The following is a 16,224-nucleotide window of genomic DNA, read 5'->3' on the forward strand; positions in this document are numbered from 1 at the left end:
ATAGAGGAAGGTGCCAGTGTTAATTTCGTCAACTAAAACCATGACTAAAAATGTTAGTCGACAGTCTTTTTATCCATGACAAAAACTAGTCAGTTTCGTTTTCGTCAGACATCCAAAATCCATGATATTTCTCCACTGTGGGTAAATCTTTCAAAAAACAATCCATCTATAGCTATTCTGCCTCTCAGCTGTAGAAAGCAGGGACCTCAGGTTTAGCAGGGTGCATAGAACACACTTCCATGATTTGGTACCAGATTTAGGCAAGAAAATAAATGTTTGAACAAAAAGTAAAGACTCAAATGTGAGGACTTTTTGTCAACTAAAACTGGACTAAAACTAAAAAGGATAGAAATGACTAAAATGTGAGTAAAACTAAAATGCATTTCATGTAAAGACTAAAACAAAGACTAAAATTAAAAATCGCTGCCAAAATTAACACTGGAAGGTGCAATATTTCTCTTAACTGAAATGTGTGTTAAAAAAAACGGTTTAATACACTTTTGCAGCAGGGCTGTTATGCTCGTCACATATATACCATACATACGGACTTTGCCTCTGAACTATCATCTGTTGCCTTTGTCTTTTGTTCAGAGTTGTCAAGGCAACGGCTGCAGATGTAATCATAACCGTTCCAACACGCAGCGGGTTTTGAGCGTCAAGCTTCTTTGCAGCGGAGTCTCGCGAGATGAAATTGTACAAGAATTGCAAGGCTTATGCCCAAAACTCCCTTCAATGGAAACACATTCAAAGCACAATTGTACTGAGTCGAAATTTGAGAAAAATCGCTTTTATTTTGCAACTAATTAAAACCCATCTCACAATAATATGTTAAGCTGTGATTGAATGATGCAGCCTCTTCAAAAATAATGACCTCAGTACCTCTGAAATCTTAGTTACAGCCCTGTTGGCTGCAGTGAGCACATGTTATTTGAGCAGTAAGCTGAAGGCCAAGAGACCCAACACATTTCCACACTAAACCTAAGATGACTGTATAACAACATATGCTTAAAACATTAACTGAAAGGATTATTAGATTAGCATAATGTTCTTGCACCTTCACTGCCACTAGAACATCAGGTGCTGCTGTGTTAATGATGAGCTATGTCACTATATAAACAGGTTTGTGAGACAAAGATCCAGCTTTGGTCATGGATGAGTGATGCGCATTCAAAACATTATCAATTAAAGCAAAAAAAAAAAAAAAAAAACCTGTTCACAAGAGATGAAGCTTGCCTCTTTAAATATCCTGCTCCTTGGTCTGCCATTGGATTAACCAGAGAGAAATACTTGGGAATAATACAATGGTCCATTCTCATTCAGCATAATCCTTGTAGGTATTGCAAGCAGTTTCATATGACTCCACAGCAAAAAGGCTACTACAAGCACCTCTCTGAAGAAGTGTTACGGCAGGAGATTAAAAAGATACAAATGTCTACTGTAAGTAGCTCATTTCATTATTCTTGTAACTATGTTTTAGTGTAGTTTAAGTGTTTTTTCTTTTAACTGTTGTGGTTTAAGCAGACTCTGTGAATCTGCTTTGTAATTTAAAGAGACAGACAGAGAGAGCATTTGTCTGGGGTAAATTTGAAACTTTTAGAGCAAAACATATGGAGTTATCTTAAGTTGCCAGATGTCTTTAATTTTGTTGTGGTCGTGTTCCTGGATTTAATGTGTGCTGTAACGTCATCTACAAAATCATCTAAAAATGCTGTAGCAAAGTTAAGCTTTCTGGTCTTGTGTGTTTAGTACTGATCGCAAAAATCAGTTCAGCAAAGCTTACCAGTACATTATTGTTATAATTATGAATATATCAGGGCTATTATGCTATTATAATGGTCACTAATGAGGGCCTGTGTTGCTGTTTTGCTCTCAGAAGAGTTTAAGGAATGGAGAAAGAATGACTCCTCTGTTCTGCTTTTTCTAAACTTAGTCTGTACCTTGATGTGTTTATATTGTTTGATACTAATATGCAAAATACTATATGGCGTCATATTATTGACGCAGTGTTGGACACTTTTTCATCATGGAATGAACCCCATGTTTAAAATTAAATCTAAAATATACTGTGGGCTTCATTTTTTGATTGTAGTCCCCACCAACCTCTTGCGATTGGATGCTCCTGGTTGAACAGAAGAATGTAAGGAACACTCTTTTTGGTCATTTTGATGTCAAAGAACCAACAAATTTAGCAATGCTTGAAAGAACAAACTAAATTATTTCAGCTTTTTCACCCAAGTCTTTCTCTGCATGTTTTTGATGCTTCACCAGTGACCTAGATGAATGATTAGGAAGGATTTTTTTCACCCTATATCTCAGTGTGACTGTTCTCTCTGGCAGATAAATGTCCGCGTTACAACCATGGACGCTGAGCTGGAGTTTGCCATCCTGCCCAGCACAACCGGCAAACAGCTCTTTGACCAGGTACTCTTTGAATCACAATCAAGTGGCGGCTTTCGCAGACAAGTGTGTGATCCTGTTTTCTTATCGTTGCTTTTAGATAGTGAAGACCATCGGGCTGAGGGAAACCTGGTTCTTTGGCCTCCAGTATCTGGACAGTAAAGGCTTCTCCACCTGGCTCAAACTAAACAAGAGGGTGAGGAGAAATTTTGTGTGCTGACTTTTCATTTCTTGTTGGCATGACTTGAGCTGGATTTAAATTATTTCATTATAGTTTTGGCTTTGGTAATAACACTGTGTCACCTCAGTGAGACCGTTTAGTCTAATTTCTTCATCCTGTGGGCTGCAAAACCCAGGTGACAGCTCAAGATGTGAAGAGGGACAACCCTTTGTTGATTAAGTTTAGGGCCAAGTTTTACCCCGAGGATGTTGCAGATGAGCTGATCCAGGAGACAACACAACGCCTCTTCTTTCTTCAGGTTGGTGAATTATGTAGTAAATTCTTGATGTGGGAAGATACTGTTTGTCTTCCCGGATAATGTTAACCTTACGCTAGATTAACTGTTTCAAATATCCATTGCATGGATATATTTCACCTTCATCTGGGAAAACTCCTATAGATCAGTGTTAATTTTGGCAGCTATTTTTAAATTTAGTCTTTCAATGAAATGCATTTTAGTTTTACTCACATTTTAGGCATTTCTATCCTTTTTAGTTTTAGTCTAATTTTAGTTGATGAACACTCAAAAACATTTCATCTTTACTTTAAGTCCAAGCATTTATTTTCTTGCTTAAATCTGGTACTAAATCATGGTAGTGTGTTCTCTGCACCCTGCCAAACCTTTGGTCTCTGCTCTCTACAGCTGAGAGGCAGCATAGCTATAGATGGATTGTTTTTTGACTGAGTCAAACCACAGTGGAGAAATACCCTGGATTTGGAATGTCCAACAAAAATTACATTACATTTTAGTCTAGTTTTAATCATCTTGACGAAAACTAAACTTAGTTTTTGTCATTTTTAGTCATCACAGATCTATTTTTGTTAGTCTTAGTCTAGTTTTTGTCATGGAAAAAAGGCTTTTGACAAACATTTTTAGTCAAAGCTTTAGTCGACTAAATTAACACTGCTATAGATAGTATTTGGGAAGGGCAGGACATTTCAAAAAAATTCTCAAAAGGTGATTGGATGAATGTTCGGTCTGTCATTTTCACGATGGAGCTAATCAGAGCTACAAGACAAAATGATGTTGTACATGTTGATACGTGTTCTGTCCGTCTCTGCTCCAACACGGTAACGGAGCAGATAGGTTTCAGTTTTAGTCAATAAGAGAGCTTACACCATCTCCGCTGCTCTGCAGAGCTCCGGCAGTCCGGAGCCCTCCACAACAGATACGTTGGACTTCTATTTCTCCCGGACGCTGGAGACCTGCGCATGAATTCAGCAGGGAGCAGATCGAATGGGCAGGAAGTGTCGCCAAAACCAAATGAAAATATCCGGTTAAATTTCAAAATAAAATACTCCGTGTTGACATCAGACTGTATGTCCTTTCACTACATGGACAAAAAGTCTCATTTGGGCATAGCAGAGCCTGTAATCATCATGTCAGAGTAACAAAAAAAAAAGCGCATTTATATATAAAGCATTACTGACCCATAGTAGACGCAGAAAAATCTATATGAAAGAACAAAACAGAGACAAATGAAGTTCATCCTACTCCTGCAGTTCAGAAAAATAGCTTAGTGTGTTTATTATGTTTTATGGCGCTTCAGTAGTTTCTGCTCGCACGGCCAAGTGTGATTCTGTATGTACCGTGAAACTCCTTGGTCTCGCAATCTAGCAGTCCAGTGGTGCTGATCTGTGCTGCACTGCAAACGCTGTCAGTGGGTGTTGACAGACAGCGGGGCACACAGTCAAACTGCAGCACAGCCGTGCTGAAGCAGAGATGTATCTGGTGTATTTTAGGGGTTAGATTGTTAGTGGTGGAGCTTCTCTGTGAAAAAAATTCATGTCAAAGCCTGTTGGGAGACGTGCCAAAATGACAAGCTTTTTGCATGGCTCTTTGCTCTTGTTTTAAAAAGAATTGTGGTCCAGTTCTGATTAAACTGCCACTTTCCCACATCTACATCTGCTAGCTAATAGCTACCATGGCAGAAGCCATTAACCTGGCACACCAGATGGATTTGTTTTCACACATCCATCTGGTAAATCTCCCGTAGACAGCATTTAGGAAAAGGCAAAGCCTTTGAAAAAAAACTCTGAAGGTGACTGGATAAACGTTCTGTCTGTCACATCTTTACAGGCCAATCAGACCGACGAAACACATGACGTAGTAGCTACTGCGAAGTAAACTCCATAGAGAGCTGCATAACGCGAACCATGGTGACTGTAGACATGTCAGTACGTAACTTTTGTCGTTTTTGAAAAGAAAACAACTCACTGCTGTTCTTTGTTCTTCTTTTAAAGAAGAAATGTCGTCAAGTTCTGATAGAACTTACGCTTTAGCAGCATCCACACTAATGTCTTCCGCCATACTTGCACCAACTTCTTCTTGCTGCTTGCATACGTCACGACTCTGCCGTGCCCGAAAGTACTGCCCCTCGTCGCTGATTGGTCCTGTCAATTTCTAACCAGGCCCAAACGGTTCAGATGGGAGCTTTTCAAGATGGATTTGCCAGTGAGAAACACGGAAACGGGCGTATCCATCTGCTTTACAAGGTTAAGCAGCCATTGGACACAACGGCAAACTCATGCCAAGGCAGACCATGAGAAGAGATAAAAACATCTTTCCACCATAAAGAGCTCTCAGTGTTGTATTGTTGTTATTACCTCCACCAAGGAGGTTATGTGATCAGCAGGGTTCGTTAGTTAATTTGTTTGTTAGTTTGTTAGCAACATAACTCAAAAATTTATGGACGGATTTTTATGACATTTTCAGGAAATGTCAGAAATGGCATAAGGAAGAACTGATTACATTTTGGGATTGATCCAGATCTCTGTCTGGATCCAGGAATTTTTTAAAGGATTCTTTACTACTGGGCTAATGATGGAGGTCTGCGCTCTCGGAGTGCTTTTCTAGTTTTAATAAAATGTTTTTCAGTTTTGAAAAATTGACACTGTGGCTTAATGGAGCTAATCACTCCACTAGCAGTCATTGTATACAACCACTCATAGTAAAACTATTCATTACCACATACAGTAACTCTCAAAAAATTATGCCGAAGCAGGTCAGCAGAAGAGTGAAAACATCTTTCTCATCATAAAAAGCTTTAGGGTTGTTTTTATTCTTTATTTCATGCAGAAACACAGTCAAGTTCTGGTAAAACTGATGCTTTACTAGCACTATATCTGAACTTATCACCGCAGTGGAGGCAGCCATTACAAACGGCTTTGAGTACAATTTCCCATTGCTACTGCTTCGTTCTCCTCAAACGACGCTGATTATGGCTTGGAGCTTTTCAAGATGGATTTGCCTGATGACAGACATGGAGTCTGGCAAATCCATCTGCTTTGTAAGGTTACAATAATGTATCCTGTGTTAATGTTGTGTAATGTTATTAGAGATTACTTACCAATTAGAATCAGTTTAACATGATTTAGATCTACACAAAGTGGATACCACACTGAAAATGTCTTATGAGAGAGCAGTACCCTGTGAATGCAGAAGTACCTCAGGAATCACAATTAAAACAAGATGCTGGTCCTTCCTTAATGAACAGTGGGGGTTTCACTGACTCACAGAGATCCTGTTACCCCTTGATGGCTGTACATGAGGGAGTATTTACACAAAAATGTGATCCATGTGCAATAAAAAGCACCAGAACAGAATTCCTGACCCTGTTTTTATTGAGATTTACTCCAACACCATTATATAAAACACCTTTACACAGACAGCAGCAATAAACATCAATGATTAATGTGTCAAAGATCTTTTTCATGTCTTTTTCTGTCTTGTAGGTAAAGGAGAGCATCCTAAATGATGACATTTACTGTCCCCCTGAGACTGCAGTGCTCTTGGCTTCATATGCAGTCCAGGTTAAACATGGAGACTACAGGAAAGATTATCACATCCCAGGATACCTGGCAAGAGAGAAGCTGCTGCCGCAAAGGTACTCACTCCTGTGGATACTAGTGTTAGCCAGAGTTCAGCTTAATTCCAGTGTCACTCAGCTGAATTTTTACTGAGATGTCCTCTTCACTGATAACACCAGGGTTTTGGAGCAGCACAAGCTGAATAAGAATCAGTGGGAAGAAAGAATCCAGGTGTGGCATCAAGAGCACAAGGGACTGCCGAGGTATTAAAATCCTACCACAAAATGTTAGCCATTACCTTTTGGGGGGGGGGTGTTGGGTTTTTTTTAATTGGCATGGCATTGTGTATTAGTTTATTTAAATGGTCTTTACCACAGAGAAGATGCCATGGTGGAATACCTGAAAATAGCCCAGGATCTGGAGATGTATGGGGTAAACTACTTCAACATCAAGAATAAGAAAGGATCAGAGCTGTGGCTGGGAGTGGACGCGCTGGGGCTCAATATCTATGACAAAAAGGACAAGTAAGCCAACATTTAAAAATCTCTCTATGTCTTTTACAAACACAATATATTCATTTTGCCAGTTGTTCAGCTGCTTTATTCCAGGCTGTAATATCTCTAGAAGTGAAATTTGTGCAGATATTTAAAGTCATTTCGTCTAGCATGGCAGTTAAGCTGAAATTTGGGATATTTTTTTTGGTAAAATTTCTCAATAATTATTTGAAAAAATGACACAAAATACCATACAGAAGTCTGCAGTCCCTGCAGAACTTCACAAAACTTCATTCTGACACTCAATTTCCACTTAGGCTTGATTGTACTGTGCTTTGGTGGTATTAGAATATGAAATTGTGATATTTTAGGTCTGAAATCATGTTCCTCCAATATTACCTGCTGAACTTGTTAAAATTGTACCTCACCAGAGGAAAAAAAAAGATTATCCAAGGATGCTGCATAATAAGAATATGCGTCTCATTTTCTCATTCCTCACAGTTTGACCATAAACTCAGGCTGTGCAATAATTGACATGTCATCATTATTGTGATATGAGAATTAGCAATAACTGGAAATCCGGAAATTATCACAATAGATTAAGTTATTTTATGTAAACTGGCAATTTCTCTCTCTCAGCTTTTGTTATTACCCACTGGATGGAGGCCTGGCTATACTGGCCATGCTTTCACACCAATTTGATGCAGTTAAATGAAGCTTAAGATAGCTCTCAGCTACCTTCTGATTAATTTGTTAAAGATTAGTGAAAAAAATCTTTTTGGGTATATCCTCTAATGTAGGCGAGACATGTGAACAGAGCTACAGATGCGTATACTGTGAGTAATAGCTAATTTGCACTCTTGAATCTGTGTTTACTGATGATATCATCATTGCAATATTGAACAATGTTTTGGCATATTGTTTTTTTTATTCTCTCACATTAAGAGTAGAGGGACTTCCATTTTCCATTTTCTATGGTAAGCTGTCAATCCAATAGAATTAGAAATAAAATCAGATTAAACTTATGTTTAGGGTTAAGGTGTGGGTGAGGTTACCAAAAGTTAAAAGTAAAAAACCTGACCTGATAAACCTGATTACAAAACACTGAATAAAGCAGAGTAAACAGTCAAGTATGTAGCTAAGGATTAGCTACAAAGCAGCATTTGAGTATGATAAATGGATACAATTATCAATGAGTATGCTAAATAGATTATTTAATGAGAATATGCATATGAGGTAAGGTATTAAACTACAGTGTTTTAAGCTAACGTTAATAGATTGATTAGTGCCATCAAATTGACTCTGTGACTGTTGAGTGATCATCAGAGTAACTAAATGACTGTTGAGTGGTCATCAGAGTAACTCTTGTGTGTAAAATGTGGACATTTTAGCGCAAAAATTCTGCAAGTTGTTAATGCTTAAATTCGAAACAGTTGTGATTTTACATCTTGCAGTTCAACATCAGAATCTAAAGTGATAAACAACAAGCAAAAACACAATTTTTTTCCTGATTCTTTAATCCAGTTAATAATTCCAGTACTTTGGACTTTGGTTGTTAAATCAAACAACCAAATCTAATTACAACCCACTCAGCCTCAATCCCTTTTTTAGATGCTCAATAACAGATGTCATTTTAAGAAACCAAACTAAGATTCAGAACTTTCATGGCCCCAATACAAAAGCATTATCACAGCATGTTGTCTGGCATGCTGAAGAAAACCTCTGTACTTTTCTGTTGTGTGACCTTTTCTTCTCTTTACATATTCATTTCATTTTAAATGTTTTTATACAAGAAAAAATACTATTTTGTGTTATACTTTACAATACTACTACGGGCATTAATGGTGAACCATGCTCACAATTTTCAGGATGACCCCAAAGATTGGCTTCCCTTGGAGTGAGATCCGAAACATTTCCTTTAATGATAAGAAGTTTCTCATCAAACCAATCGACAGGAAAGCCCCGGTATGTAAATGTATGTTTACTTGTCACAGCCACATATGAGAGTGGAGTCTACTGAAAATTGGTTGTTTATACTTTACACCTATAGGCCAGACAGACTGGAAGCCTTTGTGTGACTTGCGCTATGTTGTAACTTTGAGTTTATCCAAGTTTAGCTCAATGCATAGTTTGTGGATGTAAGCTGCTTTCATGTGGTAGTCATTTTAGCATCAGCAATTTTGCTGAAAGAATTCTCACAGCTACATACAAGCAGAATCTTGTCATAATTATTCACTGTTGGTTTAAAACAGGAGGTGTAAGAGAATCTTGTAGTGTTGTTTCTGGAGATGTTACCAATTTTGAAAATGCATAAATTACAGAAAGTAGTGTAATGAGAGCAGCTGCTACTTGATCTCATACACAAACATGAATTTAGCCTCACACTTCAATTTGGCTTCTGACTGCAAGAACAGAATCGAGATGAGAGTCCAAGAGCTTAGAACAAATTTATGAAATCCTCCCAAACAAAACGATCTACTCAGATCATATAAACCTAAGCTTAACTGTAAGACAGAGACAGGACATGCTAATGATTTGTCCCGATTCAACCCAATCACGGATTCCTTCTTTGTGTGTTGTAGGACTTTGTTTTTTATGTGCCTCGTCTTCGCATCAACAAACGTATCCTGTCTTTGTGTATGGGGAATCATGACCTGTACATGCGCAGACGTAAACCTGACACCATCGAGGTGCAGCAGATGAAGGCCCAAGCCAGGGAGGAGAAGAACAAGAGGCAGAAAGAGAGGTACGGAAGGAGGAACTAATGACGGCGTTTTTTTTTTTTTTTTTACAGTTTACAGTGTGTTCTTGCTGCTTTAAGAGTGAACTGTCAGGAGATAAAGTTTTTTCAGATGTGTATTTATGCACAATTCTCCTGTCAGGGCTCTGCTCGAGAGTGAGAAAAAAAAGCGAGAAAATGCTGAGAAGGAAACAGAGAAGATTGCTCGTGAGACCATGGAGCTGATGGAGAGATTGAGACAGATTGAAGAGCAGACAAAGAGAGCTCAAGATGGTCTGGCAACTTTCTGAATACAAATGTTTCTCAACTTGAATTTAGTTTTTTTTTTTTATTAAAGAACATTTAAATACTTTGTACATTGAAATATTTGTGCTTTTTGGATCTCTACAAAGATTATGCTGTGTGGATATGTCTGGTTGTGAGGGATGGGTGTGTCTCACACGTGTGTATGCATTTCAGAGCTGGAGGAGCAGACTCGCAGAGCTCTTGAGTTAGAGAAAGAGAGGAAAATTGCTCAGGAGGAGGCTGAGCGTCTGGAAAAGGAACGCAGAGGTGCAATGGAAGCTAAAGCAGCCCTGCTATACCAATCTGAATCCCAGATCAAGAGCCAGGAGAGCCTGGTATGTATGCAAAACACACATTCAATTTCAAATGAATGCATTTAATTATATTATAGATTTTCCTCATACCCCAAAAGAGGCAAAGAACAGTAAAGTCATCTTTCAGTATATTATGATAAAGGACTCATTAACATATATTGACCGTGTCCACCTCTAAGCTACAAACAAGACTGTGGAGATATTGATTTCATTAAATGATTCAGAAGTTCAGCATATTTAAATCCTTAACCTTTCTCCCCCCGTTTGAATAGAGAGGAAATTAGCCTGAGCCATGATGCAGCATTTAAACATACCCGTGCACACACCATCTCGCTTGCACACATGTGCACCCATAGACAGAGCACAATGACCTCAGATCAGGAGCACTCTTAACTCTCTTCCCATTGTGTGCGTGTGTGTATAGGCCACTGAGCTGGCAGAGCTTACCTCTAAGATCTCCCTGCTGGAAGATGCCAAGAAGAAAAAGGACGAAGAGGCAAAGAGATGGCAGAAAAGGGTGAGAACTAATGAAAGAACCATGAGACAGATATAAAGGGGAAATCAAAAATGAGCTAAGAGTGCTGTCTGACAGTGTTAGATCTCAGTAAAATAGAAGCAAGGCATCAAAGGCAGATAAATATATCAGTAGACTTTAAAAATATGACTGTATGAATTTATCTGCATTTTTATAGGCAGTAAGCAAGTCTATGGAGCAGAGGTTGGATGAAAAAAAACTCTATTTTCAGGCAACTCTAGTGCATGTGTGGGAAAATGTTCATAAATCTTTAAATACAGTTAAGGGCCATTTCCCATTTACCCCTGCACCTGAATTTCGAGTGCCCTCTGATCCTCTGAAACCGATTTACAGTGCCTATAAAAAGTATTCACCTCCTTGGATGTTTTACCCTTTTTTAATTTTATAAATTAATCATGGTCAATATAATTTGTTTTTTATGACAAAAAACCTTTTTAATGTCAAACTGAAAACAGATTTCTACAAAATAAGGTCGATTAAACAAAAATCTGTAAGGTATAACAACTGACTGCATAGATATTAACCCCCTTCAAGTCAGTATTTAGTAGATGCACCTTTAGCTGCAATCACAGCACTGAGTACGTGTGCAAAGGCCCAATCAATTCTCTAGAACATTCAGCTTGTTGTCTTTAAACCATTTCTGTGTGGCATTCGCTGTATGTTACAGGTCCTTGTCTTGTTGTAAAATAAATCTTCTCGCAAGCTGCAGTAGGATTGTCCTCCAAGATTTCCCTATGTTTCGCAGCATTCATTTTACCTCTACCTTTACAAGCCGGCTGCTGAGAAGCATCCCACCAGCATGATGCCGCCACCACCGTGCTTCACAGTGGGGATGCTGTGTTTGTGGTTATGTCCACCGAACACAGCGTCTTGTCTGATGACCAAAACAGCACCATTTTGGTCTCATCAGACCAAAGAACTTTATTCCACTTGGACCATGGAGTCCCCCACATGCCTTTTGGCAAACTTTAGTTGAGATTTAATGAGTTTTCTTAAACGGTGGCTTTCTCCTTCCCACACTCCCATAAAGCTTTGCGTAGTAAAGACCCTGGCCAACAGTTGTCATATACAGAGTCTCTCCCATCTCAGCTGCTGAAGCTTGTAACTCTTTCAGAGCAGTCGTAGGTGACTTGGCGGTCTCTCTCACTGGTCTCCTTCTTGCACGGTCACTTAGTTTGAGTGGACGGCCTGATCTAGGCAGATTTACACATTGCCATATTTCTTCCATTTCTTTGTGATGGATGTAACTGAACTCTGGGGGATTATCAGTGTCTTGGATTTTTTTTTGTATCAATCCCCTGTCATATTTTTCAATAACCTTTTCTTTGAGTTGCTTGGAGTGTTCTTTTGTCTTCATGGTGTAATGGTAGCCAGGAATACTGATTATCCTGTGACTGGACCTTCCAGATACAGGTGTCTTTATACTACAATCACATGAGACACATTTCACTGCACTCAGATGATCCCCATTTCACTACTAGTGAGAGTACTACAACCCTTCAAGCTCCTGATGCATCACTACTAGTCATTGACTGTAGTTACTTAAACAGACACATTACCGAGCATTTCTATGAGAGTGTTTTCTAAATGCTAATTCGGAATAAAAGGACTGTCATGCATTGACTGATCTTATACAAAAAAATACTGACTTCTTGAGCAGTTATCTTGCTGATGATTGTCAAGGCATTTCCCATAACACTCGGGACACATCACCCCTAGATGTAGGAGTAGGGCTAAGTTTAAGGGACAAGGGGTGTGGTGGGATTGGGACAAGGGGTGCTTGTCTCAACTGTAGAGTTACTGGGCTCAATGGTAGTGCAGTGGATAGCATTGCTGCATTTCAGAAGGTTTCTGGCTCAGTCAGGTTGGACCTTTCTGTGTGGAGTTTGCATGTTATCCCTGTGCTTGTGTGTGTTATCTCCAGGTACTCCAGCTTCCTCACACATTATAAGACATGCTCGTTAGGTTAATCAGTGACTGTGATTTGTCCATCTTTATAGAGAAAGAAATATCCACTTAGCTTTGAGTTCTGTTTATTTTAGTGTCCTATTTTGTGACTCAATTGTGCCAGAGTACAAGCGTCCCATTTAATATTAGAGTACATGACATTTGAGGGAAAAAAGTGCGTCACATGCAGTTTGTTATCCATTGTGTGTGCTGACAGGCGATTGTGGTCGAAGCTGATTTGAGGCGAACCAAAGAAGTCCTGAAGACTAAACTCATGGGTGTCCACATTCAGGATTCAGTCCATCCTCATATGCACGAGCATGATGAGACAGATGAGAGCAGCGCAGAGGCAAGTGCCGAGCTGACCTCTCCAGGCACGGTCAGAGACCGCAGCGAGGAGAAGAGAATAACAGAGGCTGCGAAGAACCAGAGACTGCAGAATAACCTGAAGGTAAGGTTAAGTAACTGATTGAATCTCCGATTTTGCTGTTCTCTTTCTGGCCCTTGGGTCAGTAGCCAGGTTTAGTGAGAGATTAACGGGCTGGGGTTTTTCCTTGAGATTTACAGGGTGCAAATGGATCTGAAAATACCTTCGGTTTCCTTACTTGCTGGTTCTAAGTTCATTAAATAATGTCCTCAAGAAATCTGGCATCACCAAAGCTGCATGCTTAGACCAGTGCGTCACTGCCTTGATCTAGAGTTACTGTAATGGCTACTTGACAATACCACCAACAAAAAGAGTACCCATCTTCTCCCCAAGGCGATTTTCTTATTTTTTGTTTGATTATGATGCACAGAGAATTATTCCTGCTTTGGTGATATTTTGCTCCCTCTCCAGCATCCTGCTTTGTGAAATGTCTCAACAATTATAAAACACACTGCTGTGGAAAGCATTACACAAGTCCGTGGTCTTAAAATGATTAATCTACATGGCTCCAGTGTGGTGCTGTGTTGGTGTTGACATTTCTGAATCTGAGTATAATTTCTTAACAATTTTCAGATGTATGGCCCAGTTTACCTGCTGGTTAAATTCAAAAGTCCTCACTTATGGCCTTATCTTTCATCGAACACCACCACTAGGTCAAAATGTGATTTGGCCAACAATCTGCAAAGCCGTATGAGTGTCCATCATAGGTATTGTCTGTAGCCCTGACCTTTTAATGTTACATTGCTAAATTTAGGAGGTGAATTTGGAAGAAAACAAACAGCTTACAGGAGTATGTTAGCATCATCCTTGTGCGCATGTTTGTAAGCTGACATTAGCATTTAGCTCTAAGCACTTCTGTGCCCAAGCACCGCCTCACAGAGCCTTTTACTGTTGACTCATTGTCTTGTTTCCAGAGAGGCTCTGGCTCTTAATCACTTACTCCAGTTGTATTTTTATGGTAATTCCTAAAGTACCAATTTAATTTAGAAAACATTAGGTCTAATAAGAGTTATGAGGTGTATGTGCCTGCATGATTTGTGTCTTAGTTAAGCATTTTCAGCCATGGCAGCTGCCTCTTCTTTGTTGTGTCTCTTGCTGTGTGTGGATTGAAAAGCATATTTTTGTGGGTGCATGGTTGTTAGGGATTTTGAAAGAGTTTTTGCTCATTTGTTGTGTTTTTGCAGTCATATAGAGGATTTGACTCCGCCATAAAGATGGCAGCTTAATTGCTACAAAAAAAAAAAAAAAACAGTTTTTTACTAAGAACTAAGTGCACTCTACTTAATTAAACATTTCGGCAGGTACATTATCTTTGTGATGATTTCATACTAGGTACAAATTTGCAGACCATTCAGGCCTTTTACAATGCAAATAATTATTGTCTGACAAAAACAAGATATGATGTTGCATAGAGGGCTCAAGAGAAAAATGGACTTAATAATGATGGACAATAGAGTGTCTTCAGATTGGGATACAGGGGAGTACAGGGGTGAGGGGAGAGGGGCAAAGCTTCTGAATAGTCTCCCAAAGAGTCTCAGGAAAGAGGATTTCATTCACAGTGTGTTTGTGTTCCCTTTCAGTTCCTCAGCAGTGAGCTGGCTGGAGCTATAGACGAGACCAAAAGGACCCTCAATGACCTGATCCACGCCGAGAATGTGAAGGCGGGCCGTGACAAGTACAAGACCCTACGTCTGATTCGTCAGGGCAACACCAAACAACGCATTGATGAATTTGAGTCTATGTGAGCAAGGCTGCTGTGGGCTCACGTGCACTGAAAGCAAGATGAGGATAGATGATTGAAAGATTCCAGAAGAGTAGTTGCAGATTATTACCTAGGTAAAAAAAAAATTAACTCTGTGTAACAGGTTAAATATTATGGCATATGATTCTGTTGTTGTGCTTTGATGCTTTTAATTCCAAGATTTTAATTTGAATGCCTTAATCTGGAAACATGCCCGTGCAGACTTGACAGATGTCCTCAAACCCCCTTTATCTGTTTACGAGGAATCAAGGAGCCTTTGTGGTTAATTCCATGCTGCAGACAAGTATCATCTATACTATAGTTTATCAAATCTCATTAGGCATTTGCAATCTGAAAATGCAAACTGATGGGAAACTTCTCTTTATTGAGTAATGCAGTAGTGGCTTTTAAAACACCACTTGTTATTATTCCAGCTAAATGGTAAATGCTCTGTCCACTTAAATAACTAGTCAGAGCCTCCTACAGGGTGTTATGCATGCATCAGTGCGCATGTGAATTAACATTAGCTTCATCAGGAAAGGTGTTGTGATGAGCTGCAATCAGAAATAAAATCTGGTAATCACCTGCAAATATGTCTGTCTCTGCAACAAAAATGAACAGAAAATATAAAGGTGTAACTCCCTTTTCTGCACCTTTGTCATCCCACTGCCTGTACTCTTACAAGAAGCAGGGTTGCCAATAACAACACATCTACCCGGACTGTCTGGAAATAAACTTTTTTTCTTCTTTCATATGATTTTGATTTGTTCTAATATGTTTCATGATTTTCTTATTGTGCTGTCTTTAAAAAAAGATACAAAATAAAGGTAGAGCCTTCATTTAATATCACTACAGAGCAGTCTTTGTCAACCAGTCCAGCCTCAGGACCTACCCCACCTCTGTAATGGACCAAACTACCTGATCAGCCACACAAATTGATTGAAAGAAAAATCCAAACAAAGAGAGAAAAAACAGGATGTCGAAAAAGCCCATAGTCATGAGCAGGGGCGTAGCTAGGAATTTTGGGCCCCCAGAAAGAATGTTACACAGGGCCCTCACTTACCGACTAGCAAGCAACAAATGTTGCTTCATTTTTACAAATATCCATGCACTTTAATGTGTTTTTGAACAATCATTTTCTCGTTTGTGAGCAATATTTTTACTATGGTTAAATCAACTTTACTTGCATTATTTTGCAGCACTGGACTACACCATTTTGACATTTTTAAGGGAGGAGCAGGGCCCCCTCTGTATCATATTTGACCTTATTTGATACCAGTGTTCATTTCGTCAACTAACAACAATAACATTTAT

At 39.1% G+C, this 16,224-nt stretch overlaps 1 protein-coding gene across 1 annotated transcript; it reads left to right on the forward strand.

The window, feature by feature from the left end:
* The first annotated feature begins 1,341 nt into the window (after positions 1–1,341).
* On the forward strand, positions 1,342–14,914 carry LOC121516475 (moesin-like). The gene is made up of 15 exons (XM_041797777.1): positions 1,342–1,437; positions 2,090–2,137; positions 2,338–2,421; positions 2,498–2,593; positions 2,754–2,876; positions 6,353–6,504; positions 6,607–6,690; positions 6,805–6,951; positions 8,790–8,886; positions 9,504–9,667; positions 9,804–9,934; positions 10,121–10,281; positions 10,685–10,777; positions 12,960–13,193; positions 14,750–14,914. The coding sequence occupies exons 1-15, from the start codon at positions 1,354–1,356 to the stop codon at positions 14,912–14,914; spliced, it is 1,863 nt and encodes a 620-aa protein (XP_041653711.1). The 5' UTR covers positions 1,342–1,353.
* Positions 14,915–16,224: the final 1,310 nt, after the last annotated feature.

The sequence above is a fragment of the Cheilinus undulatus genome, linkage group 10 (genome assembly GCF_018320785.1).
Source record: "Cheilinus undulatus linkage group 10, ASM1832078v1, whole genome shotgun sequence".
Taxonomy (NCBI): Eukaryota; Metazoa; Chordata; class Actinopteri; order Labriformes; family Labridae; genus Cheilinus; species Cheilinus undulatus.

Bases quoted from the DNA above. Each gene is read 5' to 3' on its own strand.
- LOC121516475 (XM_041797777.1), top strand. From the start codon at position 1,354: ATGACTCCACAGCAAAAAGGCTACTACAAGCACCTCTCTGAAGAAGTG. The intron at 2,138-2,337 runs GTAAGGAACACT...TCTCTCTGGCAG, and splicing joins TCCTGGTTGAACAGAAGAAT to ATAAATGTCCGCGTTACAAC. The intron at 9,935-10,120 runs GTCTGGCAACTT...TATGCATTTCAG, and splicing joins GACAAAGAGAGCTCAAGATG to AGCTGGAGGAGCAGACTCGC.